This window comes from Corvus moneduloides, chromosome 1, assembly GCF_009650955.1.
Source record: "Corvus moneduloides isolate bCorMon1 chromosome 1, bCorMon1.pri, whole genome shotgun sequence".
Classification (NCBI taxonomy): domain Eukaryota; kingdom Metazoa; phylum Chordata; class Aves; order Passeriformes; family Corvidae; genus Corvus; species Corvus moneduloides.
This window is the reverse complement of record NC_045476.1, coordinates 47,511,654-47,538,067: the sequence shown is the minus strand read 5'-3', so window position 1 is coordinate 47,538,067 and position 26,414 is coordinate 47,511,654. Positions and strand designations below refer to the sequence as shown.

At 42.4% G+C, this 26,414-nt stretch overlaps 1 protein-coding gene across 1 annotated transcript in view; it reads left to right on the top strand.

Moving 5' to 3' along the window:
* CHN2 (chimerin 2) overlaps nt 1-26,414 on the top strand; it is a 167,178-nt gene that overhangs the window by 132,725 nt on the left and 8,039 nt on the right. The window contains exons 7-10 of the mRNA XM_032108932.1: nt 8,557-8,634; nt 14,757-14,841; nt 17,217-17,390; nt 21,381-21,458. Of these exons, the coding sequence (XP_031964823.1) occupies nt 8,557-8,634; nt 14,757-14,841; nt 17,217-17,390; nt 21,381-21,458 (415 nt within the window). The remainder of the gene's footprint in view (nt 1-8,556; nt 8,635-14,756; nt 14,842-17,216; nt 17,391-21,380; nt 21,459-26,414) is intronic.

Below are 26,414 nucleotides of genomic sequence, written 5' to 3'. Positions count from 1 at the left end.
CCAGGAAGAATTTTATAGATTGCCAGTTTTTTAGACAAGATGATCACCAGTTCATGAATCACTGGTTCACAAATTATTTGTTCCCTTTCAGTCTGCATAAATCTCTGTTTAACCCACAATAAAGTCTCTTGTTTTAAGCTGTCTTAAGCTGGGGCAAAACCTGGGGTGCTGCTGTTGGTTCCTAAGACTCCCACAGCATACTTTACATTCTGGCAGATCCGTCAGCGCTGCTTTACAGCTCCTCCAGAGATCAGCCGGCTCTGCTGAGCGGTTAGTGGCTCCGGTAATAAATGCCATTGCTGTCTGACTGTTGTTTCTGGGAAACTTTCATGAAGCCTGTTTTTCTCCACATTTTACCATAATCCCAGGAGGGGCAGATTTTTTTCTTCTCTATATGAACAGGCACTCTGACTGCACTCTGTAAGATTCAGCCCAGAGCATGTGCTGCAAGGCTGAGTTGGTCTCACTCCAGAAGCTTACTGTCACTAACATAGAGTATCAGAACTCAAAGTGAGAAACAGAAGAACTTTCTCACTTTTATTTTTTGTATTGTGTTTATTTTTGTTGTGTTAGGTTTTACTGTGTGTGGAGAAGATAGACAGTTACTGTGTTTCTTTGAGATAACACATGGCTGTAGGGTGTAGTAGTGTTTGAGACAGAGAAATGAGAATTATCCCAAAAGTGAGAGTGTAGGTGTTTGTGTAGGGTGCTGTGTATACATTTGGGAATGTAATGAGGTATAAGGTCAAACATCCAAGCCTTCTGCCCACCATATAGCATAGTAGCTGTATAGGACTGGGATTTGTTAAAAAGCTGATATTACACAGACTTAGTGCAGTCTCACAAAACATGGTCCTCAGTCTAACCCTGTGTTTGAGCATGACATCCAGCTAGCTCCATTAAGCAGTTATGGTTAATGACAACCCCACATGAACAAGCCTAGAGGCTCCAGGACTGCTGTTGGCTATGGCGCCTCCAGGCCTTTTGCCATCTTTTCCTTTTCCCCTAATCACAAGGGCACTGTGCCACACTCATAGGAGTTGTCTTTCTCAGAAGAGACATTCTTGCCTCTCTGCCTCTCCCCAGACAGGGAAGTAAGAGCGTTAACTTCTCCACTTCTTTGTGGCAGCCCAGCGGGTTTGGCTCTGGTTCAAGCTCTGCAGTCTGCTTGCAGGGTAATGACAGTTTTAATCAATGGCAAGCTGGCTTTCCTAAACAAAGTGCTGTTTCTTTGGAAATCAAGAGCTTCACAGTGAAAATGTAAAAATATGAGCAGGTCATATAGGTGTATAGCTTACATGGTGCTGAGCCAGCATTCACTGGGGATCTGGATAAAAACTGTAATGTTAAGGCTATTTTTTTAAATCTCTGTCTCTTGACTAATAGTCCCATATATTGCAGTCAGCATGAGTCACTTCCTTCTTAACTCATTGAGGCCACTCTATGTCATATTAAGTTCATTATGTTGCTAGGCTATTTCCTCTGTGGGTGAGGTGTCAAAATACTGGCTACCTACATAGTCAGTGTTAGAAATCTCTATTAATGTAGACTCTTGCCCCTGCAGTTACACTTCTTGAAAAAGTTCATTCAATGAGCCCAGATAAACCTATGAAGTTTTATAAAGTTTCATGCAGCTGTGTAACAAATGATACAGTAAACTGGATATACCACATTTCCAGAGCATGAGTCTTAGCCAGTCTGAAGTATGGGGAATATTGTTAACCAAAGCAAAGTACAGTTATTAATCTATAATTACTTACAGATATGGTTGAGGCTGATAAAATAAATTATTCCTTACTTAATTTATTCTAAAATTGAATAGATAACAGAACAGATACAGAAAATAGTACAGAGAGCTATTGATTTTACCTAATTTTGAATATCTTAAAGTAAACCTGTTTCTACCAGAGTCATCGAGTTTTCCTGTATGATCCATAAATGACCTGCAAGAAGACAATTCAAGCTCATCCGTTTTAGACTTGACCTCTTATAGAAGAGGATGAATCACTGTCTGGAGGTTTCTGTTTTTCTCCTTTGGTTATAAAGCAAGAACGTGTTACTGTTTTAGCGTAGACACCTGCTATGTATCCATCCATCCATCCATCCATCCATCCATTCAATTCTTAAATGTCTATTTGTTAGAGAAATACTGTGTTAGTTCTGTTGTCAAAAAAATACCATCATCGTTGACAGAATAACACGATCACTGCCAATACTTTGCAAATATCAGGATAAGTATCATGTTTGAATTTTCATTTGCCTACAAGCCAGATGTTATCATGGATACATATTGATCTATATGTGTGATAACAGTACTCATTGACATACACTGCAGGCAGGCAAATTCAGTCAGTTGCATGTGTTTTATCCCCAGGGAGAACAAGAGGCAATTCAGAAATCAATCCAGTGCAGTTTCCCTGCAAAAGCCCTATTCGCAGATGAAGCGGCTCCTGGCAGCCCTGTGGGGGCTGGTGTTCCGTGGGGCCCTGGTGTTCCTCTTCCACCACAGCAGCAGCAGTGGCTGTGGTGTGCAGCTCTGCTCTCATCTGCCCCACTTAGTCCTCATGCTTCTTCTCTTTTGTCCCTCTGCTACCATTTTGGTCATGAATTTTAAGCACAGAGGAGAGGATCATGAACTTGGCCAGGAAAATGTCATTAATAACCTTGACAAGTATGGAGATGGATTGGGAAGGATAAAGGAGAGAGTGGGAGGAAAGGAAGTCGAGACAATAAATAGGCTAGACCTGCTGTTAGCATGTTAATCTCTACAGGGTTATTTGAGGGAATTGCTGTGGTAGTTCATACTGTACCAAGGTCCTTTCCCCATTTCTGCACTATTTCTTCCATGTTACTGACACAATGCATATCTATTATAGTTTACAAAAATAAGAAATCAAAATACTATTTCACACATACTGAATACAAAGGTGGATGGGAAATACACAAATTAATGCATTAAGTGATAGAATTGCCTGACAGCATAAAAGCTTTTAGTCCACTCACTATTTCTTAATTGAAGATGGCTATGTAATTGCATCCCACTTAATGTGATCTCCAGTTGTTCTTCCAAAATAGACAATAGTTTATTATATTAATACACCATAAGAGGCTTACAGCAACTATTATTTTTAATAATAGTCTCACTAGTGCCTTCCTGATTATACAGTATTTCACCTTTGGATGTTGTATTGCTTGGTTCACTGCATTGTTTTGAGAAAAATAATCATGATGCATATGGAAAAATCTGTTTGAGGAGGATTTAGAAAGGGGATCTGAAGTTAAAGGGAGATTAGATTTCCATTTGCTGTAGGTAAATTGTATCTTTTATCTGTGTAAGGAATGGACTGAATAGCCTGTCAGAAGTGTGTATAAATGACAGCTGGTTGCTGTGATGCTAATAAATAATCAATCGCATTAATTTAGGAGAGGTGTAAATATTACTATTTTAATAACTTTAGCATCAAAACATGTACTTCAGAAGTCTTCCTAAATAAACAGGTTTCTTTGCTGTGGATTATCTGCAAAAGATAGGTGTGAATGGTGGTGATGGAAGTATAACCAGCCTTTCCAGAACAGGAGCCCAGTGTAGATAATCTGCTGCCTGAACAGCATATTGTTGACAGCAGCTCAGTCATAATTTTCAGAGGTACTGGAGGTTATTAAAAAAAAAAGTTGAAATGCCAAGTCGTAACAAAGAAAAACTATAGATAAATCTTAATCCTTAAAAAAACCACCTGTGGTTCTTTGCTTTTTCATTAAAAGTGTCATGTTTACTGAGTGACAATTCACCTTGAAAGGAAGTTTTCTGCTGGGAACAAGAGACTGTTGGGTTTGGGGTGGGGAAGGGGCACCCTTGAGGAATCCCAGTGGACCTGCACTTGGAGGAAGCTCACAGTGATTGCAGGTAGGGCTCTGTTGAACAGACCTGTAACTTTTTGATTCCCTAGGAGCAAGAAGATGGTGTTTCCACCAAAAAGCAAACAGCCCAGTAGCTGTGCAATCTGATTTCTCCCATAGCCCCTGGCCACTGCCCACCTCTGCAAGCTCTGCTCACGTAATTGACATCGGGAGCCTTCCTGCTGGAGAGAGGGTTTCTTAGGAACGTGGGTTTTGCAAGATCACGTTGGCAAGCACCACTCTGCACGCATTGTGCTTGGCTTTGTGTTCAGCATGTTTTCTTCTTGGAGCCTGTTTCCTCCCACTGTTTGTGCAGCACAGAAGCCTTTTAATGGCAGCTCACAGTGCTGTGGCAGTAGGAGGCATGGACTGGTGGGATTGTGGTATGGCAAAGGCCTTTGGCTGACTGGCCTCCACCACCATTTCCCCTCTGTGTCCTGTGTCTTGCTAAGAGATGGCTTCTTTGACGTGTTCTGAGCACCTCGTGGGAAGAGCTCCGTGGGAGAAAACTAGGACAAACCCAATAGCTGCAAGATTCCTGCTCCATGTGTCATCTCCACCACGTGTTTGCGATTGAGCAAACATAATCTGTCTGGCAGATAACCGAGTGTGCCGTGCTTGCGAGGAAACAGGCCTCTCTTTGACCTGTGACTGTATCTATGTGCAGAGTTAAGTGTGTTTAGTTAGAGATCAGTCATGAATTTGTCACAGTTCCTCATCATGGAGGAACTGTTTCACTTGTGGTGTCGTCCAAAGAGACATGCCCGTGCTCCTCCTTTCCTCCCCACAGCTGTGTCCTTTGTCAGGCAGAGCAGCAAGCCAAGGATGTGCCCCCTGATCTCCCCTCCCTGCCAGCCACAGTTAGGCATGGTGGCAGCTCAGGGAGAGAAGCCATCACTCCCACAGTGTCACTCCTCACCACATTGGAGCTGGCACAGAGTAGCAGGGCAGCATGCAGAGTTCCCCCACCGCTTGCTTCCAGCAAGTCCTCTGCACTGCCCACACGACTACAACAGAAATCATACCACATGTACAAAACCAAAAGCTTTTCATAGTGCAGTTCGTTCTTTCCTATGCCCGAGGCCTTTGTTAGCAAACAAGACGCCAGTCTTTGAGGGCAGAGACAATGGTGTGGCTCAGCTCATGCTGCGGAGGCGCACTGGAAATGGCGCAACAGATGAGTCGTCGCCCTCTTCCCCCCTGCTCTGCCCCTTAGTTTTATTATTCTAGTTCAGTGACGTTTATTTTGCTCTAAATCCCCAATTTCCTATACAGCACATCTGTTTTACAAAGAGACTAGTAAACTAAAATTATATGTTAGGCAGAAATGCTTTGGTCTGAAAACACAGATAACCCATATTCGCCTTTCAGCCTTCACTAGCTTTACGTTCAGTGACAACCAGCAGTAATATTCTTAGCCACTGGCCTTCTCCTTTTTAGCTGCAGGCTAACTCACTAAGTTGATCAAGAGATGCTCTTTGAACGAGTTGACACCTTGTGCAGCCGATTTTGTACTAGGAAAAAGAAAACAGATAAAAGTAGAGCACTGGGGTGAGCCTGTGATATCAGGAACTGATTGTGGCTGAGAATTTGTCATTGCTGAAGTTTTCACTGTATTTAGAGAAGGAAGTGGTTGTGTTTGGGGTCCATGCTCATCTGAGTTTTGCAGCACCATTTAGACACCAAACCTGTCAGGGCTTTGATTAAACTCCTTAAGAGGATGCACTCAGTGCTGGCCTTCTGTGCACATCCTGTGTCTGCAATGAATCCCCTTAAACAACTGTCTAAACAGGGCCCAAGCAAGGCAGATACCCCAGGGATAAATAAAATTTCATATATGATAAACAGTAAATACTGCTCTGCCTTAGTCATAAGGTTTGGCTGAGTTTTCCTCCCCCAAGTCTATTAAGTTTAATGCTTCCGTACAAACACTCAGAGTTTCCATTAAATATGTCTGTATGTCTGATCCCAGGATGACACTCTGATATTCCAAAAATAGTTTAATAAATTGAAATTCCAAGATGTATCATCATAAGCCTGTCACTGAATATCAAATCTGCCATGTTATGTAAAAAATATTGGTTATATAATGGGATTTTTATCAGTCTAGCGACATAAATGCAAATATTAGAGCATTATTAGGAAACCGACCTTTCTCTGACTTTGGATCTGTTATGCTGGAAGTTAGAGAAAAAGTAGCTTATGTATATATGGGGATTTAGATGCTGTAGATTCAGAGGTGTCTGACAACCCAGAACTAGTTTGGGGGTTTTCTTTCTGATAAATATAAGTACATTTTAAATAGCACTGAGGAAAGAAACTGGAATGTGATAAGAACTTTGAGAAACTCCAAGGTTTTCTTTGTGATGGCCCAAACTGAAGCCATTGCTTCTGAGGGATCAGAGATGTCCCAAAAACCAGTACTTTTTACCTCTTGAAACACATGAAGAGAGAGCTGGGGAGCTATAGTCTGTCTGTCTCCTGGAAAGCAGATAAAGGTCCTGAGCTAACAGAAACTGGGACTCACTACAGGAGGACATATGGAAGAGCAGCAGGGATTTCCTGCAGGCAGAGCAATGTCCATGCGTGCATCACAGCCAGTTGTCACCAGTGGTCAGATAACAGTGCCAAGCCCTGGGGAAAGGCTGAATGGGCAGCAACAGCTCAGGGAGCAAAGGGTTTGCATGGAAATCCTCCCTACTGGGGACCAGAAGCTTTGGAGTAAGGGAGCATGTAAAAAGTGGTGTTGTGAGCTCCCTGAAAAAGAAAGGAATTAAGTATGCTATACATAGAAGTAAGTGCATGGTTTTATGGCTGAGAAGCTGATTTTGCAGGTTGCACAGCTTCTTGAAAACCCTAAGTAGGGTACTCTCTGAAATTGCACAGCCTGATGTTACTGACGGACAACCATCTGTCCCCATGGGCTTTCAAATCAGCAGAGCATCACTTTTACTAAGCACAGGCAGTCTGTGTGGTGGAGGGTTTAGTAAGTGAATTAGATGAACCTTCTGACTTTTCAGCCTGAGGTAAAAGCAGGCTGAAAAAAATAGATGCAAGGTCAACGTCACAAGTTAATATAAGTGAATTAAATACTTTAATTTCACATGTTTTCTGGGTTAGTTGAAGTGGGGCAGACTGTGAAAGGCTGATGTGCTCTTTAGTGTCTCCAGTTCAAAGAGACAGTTTTCCCAGTAGCACTGGCAGCTCCCCACTCTGCTCTATCACAGCACTTCGAGCATTAGGCACACCTTTAGACTTAAATCTCACCGTGCTCTGCTGAGCAGGTAACTCCTATCCTCCTCTTATGGATGGGGAATTGGAATACTTAGTAAAGGAGTAAGAGAGGGGAGCTGGAGGGAAGGAAACCGGTGGGGAGGGAGTCCTGAGTGTGCTTATGTGCTTCCCAGTGAATGCTCAGTATCAGACATCTGAGTCCTGGAACATGGAACTACCTGCCTGTAAAAAAGTGGATCACATGTGGAAAGTAACACTGAAAGCTGTAGCACAGACTGGTCAGGGTCCCAATACCTCCTGTCCCTGGGCTTTAACTAGAAATTAGTTCCCCTCAAAATCTATAGATGCAAATAACCAGAGCAAAGCACAACTGCTCTTGCCACCTTGAAGACCCCGTTCTGCAAACAGGGCTGTGCGTGTGGGCCTCCTGCATCCTTGTGAAGCTCCCCTGCTGCCTTCACTCGAGTGCTGCACAGGGCTCCAGGGCTTCCAAGCCCGCATAGTCCCAGCTGGGCTTTCAGCTTTCCCTGGCAGTGAACTACCTCAGTGCTACCAAGTGCACACTGACAAAATGCTTAATTTAAACCATGGCATAAAAATGCTGTTAGTGCTTGGAGTGGTGCTGGATTTTTTTTTTCCTTGTACAGAATATGAAAAGGGAAAAAAAAAAAAGAGAGAGAGATTTTTGCCCTGTAAGATTAAACAATCATCATGGTTTTAAGAGCTTAATCTGCTGGCATGCAGACTGCTGGCTGATAAGTCTCCAAGTCTGAGTGTAATTGGATGCAGCATCAGATTCAGTTGTGAGGGCTTTCCAGGGGCTTTTTGTTTGTTTGTTCATTTTTTAACACACCGCCGAGTTGAAGAGATCTATCCCTGGAAATGCCTTTGGGGGTGAAGCTGTAACGCTGTGTGTCCCCCAGCCGGTATTTCAGCAGCACCTCTCTGGAGACCCCTGCTCAGGGAGCACGGTGGGGGAGGCTGCTCAGTGTATGAATTTGTGCTATTGTTCGAGGCACACATCTGCCTCAAGAAGCTGCACGGCACAGGCCGTTACTTATTCAGATGCAGAAGCTCCTTCCGTCCCACAAGACGGCCCATTCAAGTCACATGCCAGAGGTCTCGGCAGAATGGGCTGCAGCTGCTTCAAATCTGCTGTCTAACATCAGAAGCAGTTGGACAAACTGTACCGTGCTGACTACAGTCAGGCTCCCTGGCGCTGAGGAAGACAGGGAAAAGATTTGGGATCCCAGCGCTATGTTCTCAGAGGATCTGTGGCTGGAAAATGAGAAAAACTGTGCTGTTGTTCACAAGTCGAAGCGAGGAAGGAAGCGCCAAGAGCTCCTGGCCGTGGCCCTGGGGGTGAAGGTGGGAGTCAAGGGGGCACTTTTGTGGCAACCTCTGAAACTCTTTGCCTATTCACAGATCACCTCCTTGGTCAGAAGAGCAGCCTTAACTCAGAACGACAACCACTTCAACTATGAAAAAGCACACAATTTTAAGGTAAGCACAGCTTGCTATTCTTTTCAGCTGAAAAGTTCTGTTGAGATGCCTCAAATTTTATTTTTTGTTGTGATGAGGTTTGCATGCACCTATTTATACTAGCTCTAAGGAAGGGTTGAAAAATGCATTTTTCTTTCTACTTCAAGTTCTATTAACTGAGTTCTTAGTATGCTGTTACATAGGCACTTAATCCAAATAATGGTTTTGCTGCTCACTGCGCTACTTGTCTGGCAATTTAACTCTTTTTCACAGATTGGGTTTTCTTTTTTATTCAGAAACAAAGTACTTCATATTTGTTGTCTTTATCTTAAGTGTATCCACTTTTAAATAAGAAAAAGGCCCTTTTCGAAATCTAACTATTACCAGAAGCCAGTAGTATTTTACCAGCAAACATTTTGGACCATTTCTGATTTCAGAAGTTGGGGGAGCTTGGGTGCTCCTAACAATAAAGCAAAGCACAGTGGTGAGTATTGTCTCCCAGCTTTTGTTCCCTCACCATATGCTAAGGAAATGTTCTCAGAGTCTCACTGAGCTATAGGATCTGAGCTTGTGTTTGCTTGTCAAACTAAAACAAATCACTGGGCAAACACAGGGATGTTTAAATGGATCATCTATTTGTGGTCTATACGGACAAAATCAGATTCTTAGGGATTCTTTTCCCGACTGCTGTCTCTGGCAGACTGCAGCAGGGAAGTGACTCAGCTTTGGAAACAGACCTTCCAGGCAGCTTGTATTAAAATGTTTTGCCAGAAGGACTGTGCTGGTTTCAGAGCATGCCAGCCAGTTACCGGAGCTAATGCTGTCAAATTGTGTTTTGATGCTTATTGGGATGAGCATCAAGAATAAGAGGCAGTAACAAGACAAGAAAGGAATGTATCTCAGCTTTGAAACATCAGTTTAGTTAATGCTCCTTGAGGATCTGGGTCACTGTCAGAATAGTTCAACTCATTAGCAGAACAAGAATTTTCTGATATTCATCTCGGGCCTGTCAAAAAGGGAGAAGCAATGATCAAAATCATTTCACTTAGCAAAAAAGTTTCACTTCTTATTTTTCTACATACTCTGCTGTGCAGACATTGCTAACCTCTGCAGTGCTTCTGCTGTTGTTGGCAAATCAATCATTTAATATTAGTGAACAAAGCAAATAATAGCAACCCTTTTCTCATTCCCCTTCCTTGACCCAGTCTACAGAAAAGTCGATATTTACCTCTCTGATCAGCACCAAAGGAAATAGGGGAAATAATCTGTGTTTTCTTGCTTGATTAAGCCAACATTTATTCTTTCTGGGTTTTGCCCTCATTATCATTTTAATATCAAAACTATTTTAGTTTAACTAGAAAATATTTTCTCATGACTGGAATTTCTTTCCACTTTGACCCATGCATTCTTTCCTCTTCAAAACTTCCCTTGTTTTGGCTTTGATTTATAATTGGACCTGTGCCCAGTTAACTTTGAGTTTGCACAATCTAGCTGCTGTACAGTTTCTGTTCCTTTCTGTTTTAAAAGAGTCATAGTTTAACTGGAAAACCACATGATTAAAATAGATATGTATTCAAAGACTTGACAGCCAAAAGTAATTGTCCTATCCTAGTAAAGGCAATAACAGACCTTAGGGAACAAACATTTTTAAAATAATTGTACAGAAAGGTCAATCAAAAGTGTTACATTTGCTTAATGGACAAGTATGTTCACTATGCAAATACAGTTAGTTTTCCAAAGGAATATATTAGAACATGTCTAGTTGTTAAACAAAAAATGTGGATAGTGTACTCAGAATAAAACATTTAAATTTAAAACATGGCTCAAGGCTAATATCTTTAATATATTTCATAGTCATTACATAAAAGGGTTAAGAAATGATTTTAAAAAGAAAGAATGGCTTTATGGGTCTTGGGGCAAAATGCTTAATGGCTTTTGACAGCACTCAGGCTATGATGGTATGGGATTAATCTGAAGGACAATGCTATTTCACAGATATTCAAAAAGTTGTCTTCCCCATTTTAAGGCGAATACTGATGTGTATTATATCATTCATCTCAGTTTCTAGGGATAAAGGTTATGTGTCACAGTGTCCCTCATAATCTTGTCATAAGCAATTCTTCATGAACAAACAGGCACTCTTTGGCTTTTGTCCTTTAACCATGAAGAATCTTAAAAATGAAGGGCACATTTCTAGCAAAGCTGATGGGATTTTTGTACATCTTACACCAAAGATCTTACTTACTGCAAGAGAGAGGGAACAAAAGGAAGAAATAGATGCAAGGCACAAATTCAGAGCAAGGACGGCTCTCCCTCCATCCTTGCCAAGCTCATACAAAAAATAAACAGCATCATTGAACTTTGGAGCATGAGGGCACCAGGTTTACACCCTTCTGAGCATCCGTGCTTTCTCATTCAACCTCTCTTCCAAATTTCAAGACACTCAAGGCAAGTGAACAAAAAGAGATTTAGTATCCAGGCTGATTTGTTAAGCTGGGTTCATCTTGAGCACACCATGCAGTCACATGGATTTAGGTTTGGAGCTGGCGTCTGTCTGGCGGGATAACTTTGCATAAGCCAGTGTAGACATACCATAATTCAGGAAAGCGAATAAATCTCTGAAGCCCTGTTTAGAAAAACACAGAGGTATTTCTCTAGCTATGTGGGTGTCAGCCTAACTGCATCCCAAAGTCCTCTTGTATCTTGTTCCAGTTCGGATCCAGCAGCCTCATTTGGATGTGCTTTACCTGCCAACTTCAGTGGGGTCCCAGCTGGTGGTGAGGTCAACCTCGTGCTTGAGGGCAGCAGCATGGAGTTTGAGGATGCTCCATGCTTTTTGTTCTAGGCTGAGAATTCATGAGAGGGCTTCTGTGCTGCTTTAAGTGAGCAAATACAGCTGAATAATGTGCATTTACCACAATACTGTGCCTGTTTGCCACAATAGCATGGGCAAATTCCATCTGCAGGCGGGCTAGTGGAGTAAAGGCAGCTGATTACAGACAAGTCAGGAGATCTGCTAGGAGAGCAGGGGCTTTGGGATAAATTTCCCCTTGTGTTAAGCACTGCAGATAATACTGCTTCGGGGAGACAAAGGGCTTGGGGGAGACATTTTTTACAGACATCACGAAGATTATGTGTTAAACAAAAATAACAGCAGAGTCAGCTTTACTGCCCTGCAAATGGCTCAGGTTCAGCAGGAGTCCACAAAAGAGTATAAATGTGTCTGTATTCAGGCAAAAGTCTGAAAAACACTTACTTTCTTGGAAGGCAAGTAGAAAAGTCTTCAGACCTTCACATAAACCCAAAATTGTCTCAGCAACAATACTGTATAATGTCAATTTACAAAAAAATGCATTTCAATTCAAGACAATTGTTTTTGTCCATTTCTGCAATATTGCTCACGGCATTATTTTGTTTTGCCACTGTACTGGCATTCCTTAACTTTGGTCTCAGTTTCCCCCTCTGTGAAGACAACTCGAGACACAAACTAGAAGTGAGTAAGGTAGCACCTTCAGGGGGAATGCTGCCATTTGAAAGCAAGGGCACTGGAGGGGTGAAGGGCAAAGAGAACAGGAAGGCAGCAAGAAGAGACATGCAGGGTAGTGTTGTGTGAGATTGTCCAGCAGAGAAGAGACAGTGAAGCGACTTTTCGTTGGAAGAGGGTGAAAGACTGAACAAGAAAAGTAGAGTGTATAGTCTGAAACATCATGGCTTTGGCTTATTTTAAGAAATAGTTCCCTGTAAATTCTTTTTAAAAGTTCAAATTATGTGTCAGCTCTAGCCCAGGCAGCTCAAGTCTATGCTGTGTGTACACAGAGAGGCCTACTTCAGGATGGGGTAGGAACCAGCAATAAATAGTTCCAGATCATAGTTCCAAAAAATCTATGCCCAGTCTGTTTGCAATGATGTGGTTACAAAGGGTGGGGCAAAAACTTAAACTCCATCTCAAAAATCTAAGACCTGCTGTTACCTCTCCCAGTTTGAAACAGAGATGAGGCCAATCTTGCAGGCAGAATTCCCATTTACCATTCAAAAATGTTGTGTTCCTAAGAACAGGCTTCCTCTGTTATTTCTTTAAAATTAATGACAAGAGGCATAGTTCAAATTGCCTCTTAAGGGATTTTTTGCACCTTCATCTAGAAACTTTTGAAGTTCTCTCTTTTTTCAGGTAATTTCCCTGTTTCAACTTGGCCAGAAACCACCAAGACTAGCTTTTCACAGGGTATTTCAGCTGGAGGCTTGCCATTTGAGCTAAAATGCAGATCCGTGAAAAATTGAAGTGAATGAATAAAGAGAGCTCAACCTTTGAGGGCCACTAAGCTGAATGGAACAAGGGAAGGGTGCGCTGTCAGCACTTCTCAATTGGAGCCCTCAGTCAGCATTGATGACTTTCCAATTAATGGCAGGAAAGATCAAGGAATAATCAGCTACCATTTTCAAAATAAGCCTCAGCCAGATCAGTTGAAATAAGCCTTAGGTAAAGTGAGCAAGTAGCCCCCAAATATCCTAGCAACTGCAATGGACTTTTTTTGTGAAATGGCGCGTTTTTAAAAGTCCTGGCTGAGCTCTTACAGCCACTTCTCACAAGGTTAGCTTTTGTAAACTGCTGCAAAGCAGAAGACACAGCTAGCTATCTTCCCACAGCAGATGATTTTCACCCACAATTAAGTGCAGGTGCAGACCTACTAATTATGTGGCTTTCAGTCTAAAAATTATAAAGATGCAGGCATAATTAGTTTTATCTGTAGTTTTGTATCCACTGAATGTCACATAGTGCATATGACTGAAACTCAGGTCATCAGCTGTTACACACAGCCATTTACCCCCACAAAAAGCCATGTCTGAAGTTCATGCTACCCACTCTACAAAATAAAGTAAAATGAAATGAGAAAGAAGTGTGGGGCTACATCTACTAATATATCTATCTCAAACTTTATTGCAAAGTCTTGTTTCACAGAAATATGTGGTTTTCTGAGAGGTAAAATACCACTTCAAATAAAGTCAAACATTCCAGTTTTGACCTTTCACTGTCAAAAGGGAGGAAGAACTACTATTGCTTTAAGTTTGTTACCACAATTATTTGACTGTGAGTAGTTGGTCAGGAGCCATTTGCAGCCAGGCTCACATTTTTATCTCAAAATCAGGAAGAGAGGTCTGTATTAAAATCAATTCATTTTTCTGGACTCAAGAGTACAGGCTTGTGTAGTTGTGATCCTGCAGACAAATGGGGCAAAAACATTAGCATGCAAAATGCTTGGCATAAAACTTTACAGTTTATCTAAAAAAGGTCAATGACTGTTTTTTCGTTCTATGAAAAGCAGAGAGCAGCTTTTCCCATCCCAGGGGTGGAAGTGGCCTTTCAGCCATCCACCCGATGGGTAAACAAGAGCAGAGAGAAGGAAGGGATGCATTAGCAGCCAGAGTGTGCATGATTTATGTTTTGTTAAGCTCAATTAAGTCTCTGGCCAGAACTAGCTCATACCATGCCCATTCACATGGGCATAGACCTCACTATTTATTCTTCATTTCAATGAAAATTCAATGCTTACTTTACCAGAATACACATCTTAAATAAAAAGATTTTCTGCTGTAGCCTTTGGAAAAGCAGTGGCAGAAGCAGTCGTGGTGTGCAAGATGTGGCTGGGGAGCTGTGGGCTCTGTCAGCACACAAATCATTTTATTCTTCCTTATTTGCTCATGTGTGGACTGTAGCAAAATGAAGTTTGGTCTGCTGAAAAAGAGTCTATTGACATCTTTTCCCTATGTGATTCCAAAATACTTGCTAGAGTGGGGAAGGCTGCTTTCATCTACAGTTCTTTGGATTAATAGTTCTTTTTTTCTGATGGTTTCCTCCCTTCTGCTATAGCTAGAATGTCAGCAGGCAAAAATTATTTGTTTTCAGTGTCATCCACAGCCTGGTTCTCTGCTATGTTAAGCCTATTGAAAGATAAACTTCAAGATCAAAGCAAATTTCTGTTCCCATGGTTTATTTCATCTAGACGTTGGAAGGATGTGGGCACTATGTGCTAAAGATTTACTCCTACTGAGTTTTCTGTTGTTTATCCATTTCAGTTGCTCCATCTGTCAGACCATCTGCCTCCCAGTGACCCCATTTCTTTCCCCCACCCCCATTTGTATTGCAGGTCCATACGTTTCGAGGTCCGCACTGGTGTGAATACTGCGCCAACTTCATGTGGGGTCTCATCGCTCAGGGAGTGAGGTGTTCAGGTAGCACTTCAACATTTTCTGTCATTCTCTTGAAATGCTCAGACATCTGTCCCACCCCAGCCTGCACTCCCTGCAGGAGTGGAGGGCTGGGATTTCTTTAAAGAGCAAAGCAGGAAATCCTCCCGCAGAAGTTAGAGTATTTTCATTTGCCTCATTAGCTGGTTTAGAAATGAAGCCATCAGCCCTTGGTTGCTGAGCGACATCCTCTAGTAGTACCTTGGTCCTGCCTGTGCCTGTTCCTGTGCCTGCTGTATACGTTCAAACTTGTTCTTCATGATTAAGTTATCCCTGATGTTTTTATGTTTTAAGAAGCAAGCACTGGAAATGGCAAAGCCAGCCAGCAACCAGGCTTCATAACTCCTCTTTTTGCTACCGGTTGCTGCGAAGTGCCCTTGTCTGCAAAAAAAGACTTCCACCTGTTTCCCATAAAAATACCATGCATTGCTGCAAGCCTGAAGTATCCCCCCTCAAAATAAAAACAAAAAATATGACCTTCAGTTTCCAAGAGGGATTAGTTTTCTGTTGCCTTTATTGGCATTTTAGTAGTGCATGAATTATTTTTAATTTGTTTGTTCTTCTGTGGAAAAAAAATTATCTTGGAAAAACGCGATAATCATCACATCACTTGCCTTCGGATTCAGCAAGTGAATCAGTATTTGGTGCATTAAAAATGGATTTTCATAACTTCTTTCTTCAGATCTGCAATCTCTTCCAAAAACTGTTTGTCTTACCTCTCCCTGCCCTGACCTCCAGGCATTCCTGATCTCAGACTGGCACCAAACACATCCAACCCTGACATCTGCCTTTCATAGACAGAGGAGGTGGTTGTTACCTAAAATTATTTTGGGCCACAGTTTGAAGGATCAGAATACCTTTCACAAATGCACAGTTTTAATAAGTATAGTCTCAGCTACTGCTGCATCTTACCTCTCTCTAGGTGAATAGTGGTAACACAAAGAATGTGGGAAGAATATATTAAAAAAGAGGAATAGTAGTTTGCTTTTCAAGCTCTTTGATCTTAAACACTAGTGTGCAAAACCTGACCTCGCTAATGCATAGCACTGTATTTGTTCCCATACATAAAATATTAAACTTATGAAAAGGCATATTTATTTAGTATGAAACATAATACTCTCCCTCATAAAATTACCAGCATTTAACTCTAGATAGACAGATGCATTTAAATTTAACTTCACATGCTTGGAGAACAGCACTGAAGACAAGGCAGGCAGAAGCCTAACTGCAGCTTCTCACATTTGTTTAGATTTCACAAACAATAATGTATTATGCAGTAATAGCTGTATGGAGAAACACACAAAAACCTACCCAATTCCATTAAATGTTTAGGTGGGCTTATGATTTTGCTTGTTTAATATTTTATAGAGTATAATATTGAAACACGCTGCAAGTAATAGTCCTGTTTACGTTTTTAATAGCTTGATGTTAAATTATCTCAAAGGGTGCCATCAGTGATGGGCATGACTGGGAAGGCATTAAAACAGGAATCAGAGCTATGTAAGATAATGCAACTCACGGTGGTGGTGTTTGCTTTACTGAAGCTTATAAATTCATTTGGCTGAATAGTTGAATCTATTAGGAAAATTCAATTTGTGAAGGTGAAGCAGGGATGGTTTAACAGAAATCCACCTGTGCAACTGAGAGTAGTATTTGGCTCCAGAGTAAGACACTGAGAACTATTTGTAAAACAAATCACTTTTTTACATCATGCCTTTCACAGCATTTTATATGCCTAAGCTGACCTACAGACTAAACCACAGGGGCCACTTTAGTCACCAGTGAAGTGATGAGCCCAGGAGGGGGAGTCTGCTGGTGTGGCAGAACAAGCCAAAATGTGACACTGCAAGAATATGGAAGAGGGAGTGAGGCATGCTGGCTCACAGCACTGTCCCAGCAGGAGTGCTCAGGTGAACCTTAGGTTCTTTGACTGTGACCTGTGCTAAGCCACAAGACAGCCAGCAGAAGACAGTCATTACTGTGCCAATTTTATTTAAGGCTAATCTAAAATACCCAGAAGTTAAGTCTCACATGTTTAAATGCAACACCTTGAGCTATGTGTCTAGTAATGAACCAATCCAGACTCCACCAGCAGTCACCTACAGCTCAGAGGAGTGCAGGGGACATCCAGAGTTTCTATAGCTTTTTAACCACCCTGCTGGAGTTCACTTTTCCCACCACGAGATTTTTACACATTTTCATGCTCATCTTTCTCATCTCCACACTATTCTATCTTTCCTGACTGATGGGAAAATTGTGCCCCTTGCTTGATGCGGATCAGGGAAATAAATTGTTAGACAAGACCTGTCAGCACTGGTATTAATTAATTAATTAGTTAACCTGGCTAACTCTGCTTGCAGACTGTGGGTTGAACGTACACAAGCAGTGCTCCAAATACGTGCCCAACGACTGCCAGCCAGACCTCAAGAGGATAAAGCGAGTCTACTGCTGCGATCTCACCACGCTCGTGAAGGCCCACAACACCCAGAGGCCCATGGTGGTGGATTCCTGCATTCGGGAGATCGAAGCAAGAGGTTTGTGTGCTTGGGAGAGCAGCAGACATAGCAAAAGGAGGATGACTTGAGTTACCTGCTAAACTAGAACAGGGTGCTGTGCTCACGCACACCGAGGACAGGATGAGAAAAGGGGTTTCTTAGTGTAGGTGATACATTGCTTTGCATTAGCTAGTAAAATTAAATCATGGCATTTCTTAATGCAATTTCCTGAAATGCTTTCTGAAAACATGTCAAAACGTGTATTACGTTACACTTCTGAAAGGGGTGAACTTTAAAGTGAACTTTTAAGTTCAGGTTTATGTGTCTTTTTTCATTACTTTATTTTAACATACCTAGGGACACATCCAATTTTGGAGTAATCAGTTTAAATCAAATCCATTATTAATAACCTTTACAGACACTGTGGGCAGGAGAACACAAGTGACTGGAAGTGACTCAGACAAGTGAGGTCAGAGGTTGTGGTGTTTTGTGGTAGGACCCAAACTGCACAGGGTTTCTCATGATGCTTGGTTACTGACTGATGGATCCCGTGGCACAGGCAGCATGTCACTGCCAAAACTCAAGCTTGTGACAGGTTTTTGGTAAACAGATGTGTGCCAGATTGAAGGAAATATATATCCCCTGTTGGGGTCCCTCCCCTGCCGTGTAGCCCTGGGAGAGGGGCCCTGAGGGCACAGACACGGGGCTTCCCTGTCCCTGCTCAGCCTCGTTCCCATTGGTTGGTTTGTGTTCCCTGCGCGGGCAGAAGGACCCTTGGTCCCGTGACTGGAACAGTTCCTCGGCAGAGCTCCGGCCATGCGGCTGGAGAAATAAACATCTCTCTGGAACAGCTATCAAGAATCTGTCTGTCCATATATATTTCCTTTCCACGGGACTCCTGGTTTGATATATGCGTGTTGCAGGATCCCCACTGCAACAAATGGTGGAGATTTGTGAGCAGAACGATCCCCGATCCCTAAGCGACTGATTTGTGTGAGTAAACCCTGGAAACTTTGGATTCCTCTTCTTGGTTTTGCTTTGCTATTCCGTATCTAAACTATGGAGGAACAGTGGGAAGACTCTTGGCTCTCCGAGCCGCATATGGACATTTATCTTAAACTTAAAACGATTCTTGAACAACGATTTGTAAATTTTAGCTTGATTCAAGCTCAGAAAGAACTGAAACACTTCCTGGCATGGTTGTTTAAGAACTTTTTCTATGTTTCTTGGGATTTAATTCTTACCAAGGGCTTTTGGAAAACCGTTTGGACACAGTTAATATTTGAGTCAAAATATATGCCGATGGAAGAATATTTTCGTGAATATTATTTAGTTACCGAGACTGCTGAGCAATGTCAGCTGTGTCCTGGCGAAGGGAAGCCTGGCTCAGGGACTGTGCGGCCCAGGCCACGTGCGCCGAGCTCTCTCCGAGCAGCAGCGAGGCAGTTCCCGCGCGCGGGCGGAGCCACGCGAGCCGCAGTGTCGGTGGCGGAGCGGGGAGCAGCGGGACCCGGCGGTGCCTGCCCGGCCGCGTGCAGCGCGTGGTGGAGCGAGCCCCGGGAATGCCCGACCGAGACGGAGCCGCGCCGAACCGAAACACGCGCTGGAGCAAGGCGCGGGGGGGTCGTCGCTCGGGGGCCCGGCCGAGACGTGGATGCAGCGCCCGGCATCGGCAGCGAAGCTGCGACCAGAGGAGGCGACGCACGGAGAACTGAGCGGCGCGGCCCGGCCCGGCCCGCGCAGCCCCGAACGCGACCCCGGGAAGAGCGCGCAGGCACCAGCAGCCCCGACAATTCCAACACGGGAGCGACCGAAGGAGAGAGCAAAGACGCAGCGAGACAGAAAACAGCAGCCACTCGGAAAAAGGAAAAGATCATAGAAACTAAGATCTTAGGGATAGTAAAATGGTATAATGTTAAGCAAAATTATGGTTTTATAACAAGGTGTGACAACCAGCAAGACATATTCGTGCATAGAACTGCTATTAAAAAGAATAACCCTGAAAAATGCATCCCAAGCTTGGGAGATGGAGAGGTGGTGGAATTTAATATTGTACTAGGGAGAAAAGGGTTACAAGCATCGCAGGTCACTGGGCCTGATGGTGTTCCTGTAAAAGGCAGTATATATGCAAAAAATCGTAGTCATGTTAGACAATATCTCCATTGTAAGCCCCCCCTACAGTTTCCCTTTCCTAATCCCACCTTTCCCTTTTACCCTATGTCCTATTACCCCCAGTGTATTCCCAATCCGTTTTTTCATCCATGGTTTCCCTCACAAAACCATGCTTTTGCCAATTGTTTCCCCAAAAATCCCTTTCCAATGCCGAGTGGGGGATGAAAAGGGGGAGGGAAGAAGTTAAACCCTCTCCTGCCTCAGTTTCCCCACAAAGCATGCTCAGAGAATTCTGTCTCCCTTCTGTCAGCCCTAAGATGTTCCAGAGAATCTGTTTGGACATTTAAAGACTCAGGAGGGTGGCTTGTTTTGTTTTGAAACTGTTCTTGTTATGTTTATCCAGTTGTTTTCATTCTCCTTTTATTAAAATAAAACGGGTGAGGTGTTGGGGTCCCTCCCCTGCCGTGTAGCCCTGGGAGAGGGGCCCTGAGGGCACAGACACGGGGTTTCCCTGCCCCTGCTCAGCCTCGTTCCCATTGGTTGGTTTGTGTTCCCTGTGCGGGCAGAAGGACCCTTGGTCCCGTGACTGGAACAGTTCCTGGGCAGAGCCCCGGCCATGCAGCTGGAGAAATAAACATCTCTCTGAAACAGCTATCAAGAATCTGTCTGTCCATATATATTTCCTTTCCACGGGACTCCTGGTTTGATATATGCGTGTTGCAGGATCCCCACTGCAACAATCCCCTTCAATAATCATGTATCCCCTCCGTAATAATCATGTATTTTTCCTTGGGATAGCAAATGTGCATGTTGTGCTGCCCAATAAGCCAAATTTTCCTGTTAGTCACATCTTCAGCACAGGAATCTAATAATGTTGAATTCATGGCATCCCAGTAATCTGCATAGCAACACAGTGATACTAGCCATAGGGATTTCAAACCCACACATCATCTACTGAATTGAATCAAAGACTTACTAGTAAATCCCCTGCACTGCTCTGTAAAGCTCTACCAGGATTATATCATCATTGCAGGGACAAATGGAAAGAATAGTATGGACTAAGACAGAAGAGCTTTACTCTGATGATATAGCAGAAAGCTACATTGCGTTTGAGATCTAATCACTTACTTGTACATTTATTGATTGAGATAAAATCTGCTGCCTGCTCTCCATTTTTTCAACATCTTTGTATTTCTTTCCTTAATTGCCACAGAACTATGAAAGATTCTGATTTTGTTCTTAAGAAAACAAAGAATATTGGAACTTATAAGTAGGTTAGCACAGAGCATAGTTACAATAATGGATTTTAGAATTGAAATAAATAATGTGTGTGTATCTTGGCCTGCTCTGCTGAGCTGCCCTGCATTTCATGTTGGTGTGCAGCAACGGGGAGAGAGTTGTGCAAGTGACCAGATCTCTTGTGGTGGAGAAGAACTGTATCCATCACATTCATCAGTTGTGTAAAAGGTGACAGCAAAACAGGAAAAGAACTGTGCTCATAGGGAGAGGCAGTCTTTTACTTGCATTGCTATTTACCATTAGGCAACTGGTAAAAAGAAGGGAGACCTCTAAAGCTTTATTAATTATGGCCAAATCCAGGAAAATCTCCTACATAAAATGAATAAATCGTAATAACATCACATGTCTCACCATTAGCAAATTGCAGTATTTTCCTCTAACATGATCAAATCAACCACATACCTAATAAAAATCAGAAAGTATAAATTCTAGAATGCTTTAATCCTTAAAAAAAACCAGTTTAACATCATCTTCATCTTTCCTTAACTGTTCCAGAGTTTCACAATTACAGAGAACATTTTGCTATGCTTAGTAGGTCTGTTGTTCTTGCTTTATTGTTCTTAAGCCTAAATATCAGTTGGTTACTGAAGCGAAGTTAACAAGAACTTTTTGTTTCAGGTTTAAAGTCCGAGGGCCTCTACAGAGTTTCAGGCTTCACTGAGCACATTGAAGATGTGAAAATGGCCTTTGATCGAGGTACACTATTTTTTAATCTTGTACAATTTTAATCTAAGCTTTCAGTTCTAGGACATTTCAGATCTTTTGTGACATGGTAATGAAACTCATGTATAAGCAGAAGTACAGAAAGTAACCTGTCTGTTCTGAGTTTGAAGTGATCTGTAGTCCTTTTCATAAGAAGAAATCATGTTTCATAGTTGGAAGGAATAATAAAACACTAAGTATCGGTGTGTAGAAACCTAAGTAGGGGACTGGCTAATTGCTCAGCGTAGCAGCACAGCCTAGACTCCTAGTTCAAGTGTGAGCCTAGATGGTACCAGGTGGAAGTTGTTAGTCCTGTCTTTAAAAGACTCAGTGCTTTACAATCCAATAATCTATGAGTTTAAGGACCAGGAACTCTAACTGGGAAGTCCTTCTGCCTGTAGCCTTGTAGAAAGCACTGTACCACTGTGCATGTGGTTGCATCTGCACTACAGATGAGAAGGGCATTGAGGAGATTGGTTGTACAGCATATTGAAAAACTAACAATTAAAACACTGGCTACCATCCTCATACCCTTTCTGAATTGATTGAGGTGATTGTGTTGGTTCTGGTTGTGCACACGGTCTTTGCACACAGGACTAACTTTGAGTGTGTAGGTAAGTGAGTGCAGGGTAGGGCCTCCATCAATAGAAAACATTTGCAAGTACATTTGAGATGTTACATGAATATTCTTCTCCTTTCCCATAAATAGTCGTTTCCTACCTACTTAATATTTTCAGGTATTGCCTCTGCTGTGTTAGGGGATAGGGTCAGACACAGCCCTGTGATCACAAGTCCATGGGTACGAGCCAGGTCCAGGTCAAGCCGGAGAGTCAGCCTGGGGTGTCAGGGTAGTGGGGTCAGGGTAGTGACCAGAAGGGTGCGTGGCCCCACACCATCATGGTGCAGCTGGAGTGAGCTATGATGTCACTCAGGAAGGGACTGAGGGCTCTGGGGGCCCATGGGCAGGAGGTATGGGGACTCCAGGGCAGGCTGCACAGGCCAGAAAGGTCTGTGGATGGCACATCTTACACTTGCTATGCCTGAACACTTCGTGTTTGGAGGCAGTAGTGCAGACATCTCCATAAAGAAAGTCCAGCTAGGAATTTCCAAATTGACTGTTTGCATGCTGAAATATTCTTTAAAAAATAATACATATTTTAAAATATGTTGGATGCTACAGTTGTGAAATACACATATACACACATAGGTCAGCCATTCTTTGGGCCAGAGAGATGCACGGTGATATGACTGCTATCATGGCAAAGTAGTGTTGCAGATGTGCCACGTGAAGCAATGCTACTGGGAGGCTCACAGTCCTCACAGGTCTCATTCTGCTCCCTGCAGGTAGATCTGGCCTGGAAAACCCTATTGTTCTGTGTCTTAATTCTCCTCTAAGTGTAACAACCTGGATGAAACCCAGAAGGAGAGGCACAGGTTGTAGAGGGAGGAGTTGGAAGAAAGCAGATTTAAATTTATGTCTGAGCATGACTTCAACACTGCTGCAGCTGTAGCTCCTTTGCAGATGCTTTGAACCACTGGAGCCACTTCAGGTTATTGCCTATTTATTAAGTATACTCCCAACATAACTGATGGCAATACACACTTGAATTAGACCCACAGCAAGGAAGAAAGTGTGATTTACAAAGGCAGCAGCACCTAGAAATAGGAAGAGGAAGGTGACTAGCAGTATTGGATTTCCAAAGGTAAAAAAGCATGGATAAACATGAAAGCAGAGAAAGCAAGAACAGAGTTTGTGTACAAAGGTTGTGGGGAAGACCACTGGGCAGAAATTGACAGAAATCTGTCTTCATTTTTTTAATGGTTTCAGTAGGGGAAAGGACTAAGAAAGGAAAGAGAGGGTGTTGCCATGAATAAAAAGGCATGAATAGAAGCATGAATATAATCCTGTTACGGACTGGAGGACTGAAGTATTGCTGAGACCAGAAGTTGACAACTTTCAAAACCTTCCAGTTTTGAAAATTTTTTCTCTCTTGACTGGGGTGGAAAAGCAGGAGAAGTTGAGAGTTTTTGCAGGAAAAGATTTAAAGAAAAAGAAAATAGTTTTTTTTGTTCTGATGTGTGGGCTGTGCAGCTCGAAGGCTGGCAGAAGTTTGAATTGGCAAGACACTTCCAACCTGACAGCTCAGGGCTTGCTTCCCTGTCAGATCCTTACAGAGAGAGGGATGCCACCCTCTCTTTTGTATCCCAGCCCCATAGGTAGGAACACACTGCTTTTCTGTTGCCCTATTAACTCTTCCTAGTACTAGAAGCCAGAGCAGCATGGAGTGAACTACGTCAAGAGTGAGGAGTATCCCAGTTCTCTGTCCCAGGTGAAAGACCTGGGAGAGAAAGGAGCTGAGTGCCAGGTGGCAGGTCTTGTCTTCAACACCACCTACAAGTTTTCTGTTCAAATTTAATTTTCTGCCCAGAAAGTGAAGTTTGTGAGGGTTTCACAGAATTCGTATTTCCACATTCACTACAGGAAATTTACTTTTTTTAAAAAAAACCTAAATTACAGGAAAATTAAAATTACAGAAAATTAACTTTTTTTTTGGTGGGGGGAGGATAGTTAAAGGTGATGCTGAGAGCAGGGGTATGAATCAGAGAAGAGAACTCTTTAATCTAATTGATAGTCTTGGCACACTACTGGAGGATGTGCACTGGCTAGGAATAAATTTCATTTAACAATTTAAAGACCATTTTTTTACCATCTGAAAGCAAGGCTTTGAAACAACCTTCTCATAAGAGCAGGGATAAAAAGCATTTGCTAGTTTTGTGAATGGAAGTTGCAGAACACGACACTTCGGCATTCCAGAGGTCCCTCCCTGCCCATCGTTTTTGAGTCAGTCCTCAGGCACCTGGCTAAAATGCCAGGACACTTTAGCACCTCCAGAAATGCAGAGTTTAATGAAAGGGTTTGAAAATAGACAGGCAAGGAGTCCTCCCATTTTAATGCACTGAATGTGTCCTTCAAATGATGCCATCAAGTGCTCTGGTTCCCAAGCTCTTTGTCAAGCCACAGGGGCCAGAAGACAGTAGGATACAGGGAGGAGGCGTGGGAGCTGACTTGGCCATGGGGACCTCTCCTGCTGATCTCATGTGCAGCTGAAGGGGTGCAGTGAAGAGAAGCCAGCCCTCCCTCTGACTAATTCTGCCTTGACAAAGAGAGAGTCACTTAGTGCTTCCAAAGAATTACAGCAGGAATAGAAAAAAGTTTCCATGTCAGGAAGAGAATAGCATCCCACATAATATTACTTGGGCTCAGTGAAGCTGTGATAGTTGGTTTTAAAAAAGGGTGAAGTTGGTCCTCATCTGATTTAAACTGCCTTCCAAAGCCAAAGCAGTGTAAATACCCCTACTGTAAATTAGCATTAGGCTCTCTGAGGCACTGACAATGTTCCATTTCAGTGATTTTTGCAATGAGAAGGAGGGGAATAATGTGGATTTATTTAATCTGGTGAATGTTGGTGCTGTAGAATGACAGTTGCTCTCTGTCAGCATTGTTGAGCTGTGGCGTTGTGGCATCCAGAGAACAACCATTGTACATTTTATCCACAGAGCTGCCATTGTCACCATCGCATTCTGTCCCCCCACTTGTTTGTACAACTGGCTGGTACAATACACTTGCTAAAAATATTGTGCTGTTAAATATTACATGAGTACTTAGAGGCATTCTAATTCCTACTCACTCTTTTGCCAGTGTGGCTGAAAACCTGACAAATGCCAAATCCAAGAAAAAACAAAAAGAAGCATGTTAGCATGGTAAAGGTTGTGCAATAAAACCAAAACATTTAGGAGAAAGGAACTTAAATAAAATCTAATTCAGTATTCAGAGGGCAGGGGTGAGGCTTTAAGAATGTAATACTTATTCTATTTCATTCTTTAATGAACTGCTGATAAATTTCTATGGCATCCAAAGTCAGCTGAAACCTTTAAGGAAAGGAATGAAAACTTTATTTGTCTTGAGATATTTAAATTTCAACAAAATGCAACAAAATACATTTAGAGTCAAACTAACAAAGGAAGAGAAATTATGGGGTTTGGGTAGAATTAGGTTTGTAAAGCTGAAATTGACTATGTCTTTGTAATCCAAAATATTAAAAAAAAAAAGCTATATTAACATATGGACGCTGCAGTGATACTGAAAATACCAACTGCAATCTGAAAAAGTTCTTGTATTGAAGAGTGAAAAAAATTATTGTGATAATGCAGAAGGTACCATATAAACCACATGTAGTTCATCCATGCATACATACACCAACCCCTACATATCTGCTGCAGAAATGTGCAGGGTATATTACAACAGATGTATTGTCAGGCTCACTTTAAAATACACTTCAGTGCATTTCCAGTGGATGTGTATTTGTCTCTGAAGAGAAGAGTAAAATCTTTGACTCAGGAATTCATAATTTTTCCTACAGTAAGCAAATATGTAAATAAGAGGTATGTTTGAAGTACATTGTAGTTGGAAGTACCTCAAGCTGAAGTGCCCCTTTAAGGAAGCTTGCTGGGCTGCTTTGTAAAAGTACTAAATAAATAACACTTCCATTTAGTGTACTGGTGACCTGGATAATAGATGTAAGCTTGTGATTTGCTATATCTGTTCTGAGGCAGCTGCTGGCTCTTTGGAGGTATCTGTTTTCAGTGGAGCATTTTGAGTGCTCAGTGTCCATCAATTAAATAGAGCTCTCCACACAAAGCTTTACAAGACTAATGCTACTGTGCCCGGAATGTGTGGATTAAACAAAAGATTGGGGCAGTGTAAACATCCTCCTAGGGCTTATTGATGCTGTATTAAATTAAATGCTGATGGATGTATTCAGACTGCTCAGCTGCATCAAGAAAGGCTGTTTGTTTTAAACAGTTAAGCATATAATCTCCTCTTGATGAGAACATGTAGTGCTATTAGTCTTAATGAGAATTATGTGCATACGTTGGACAGGACGTATC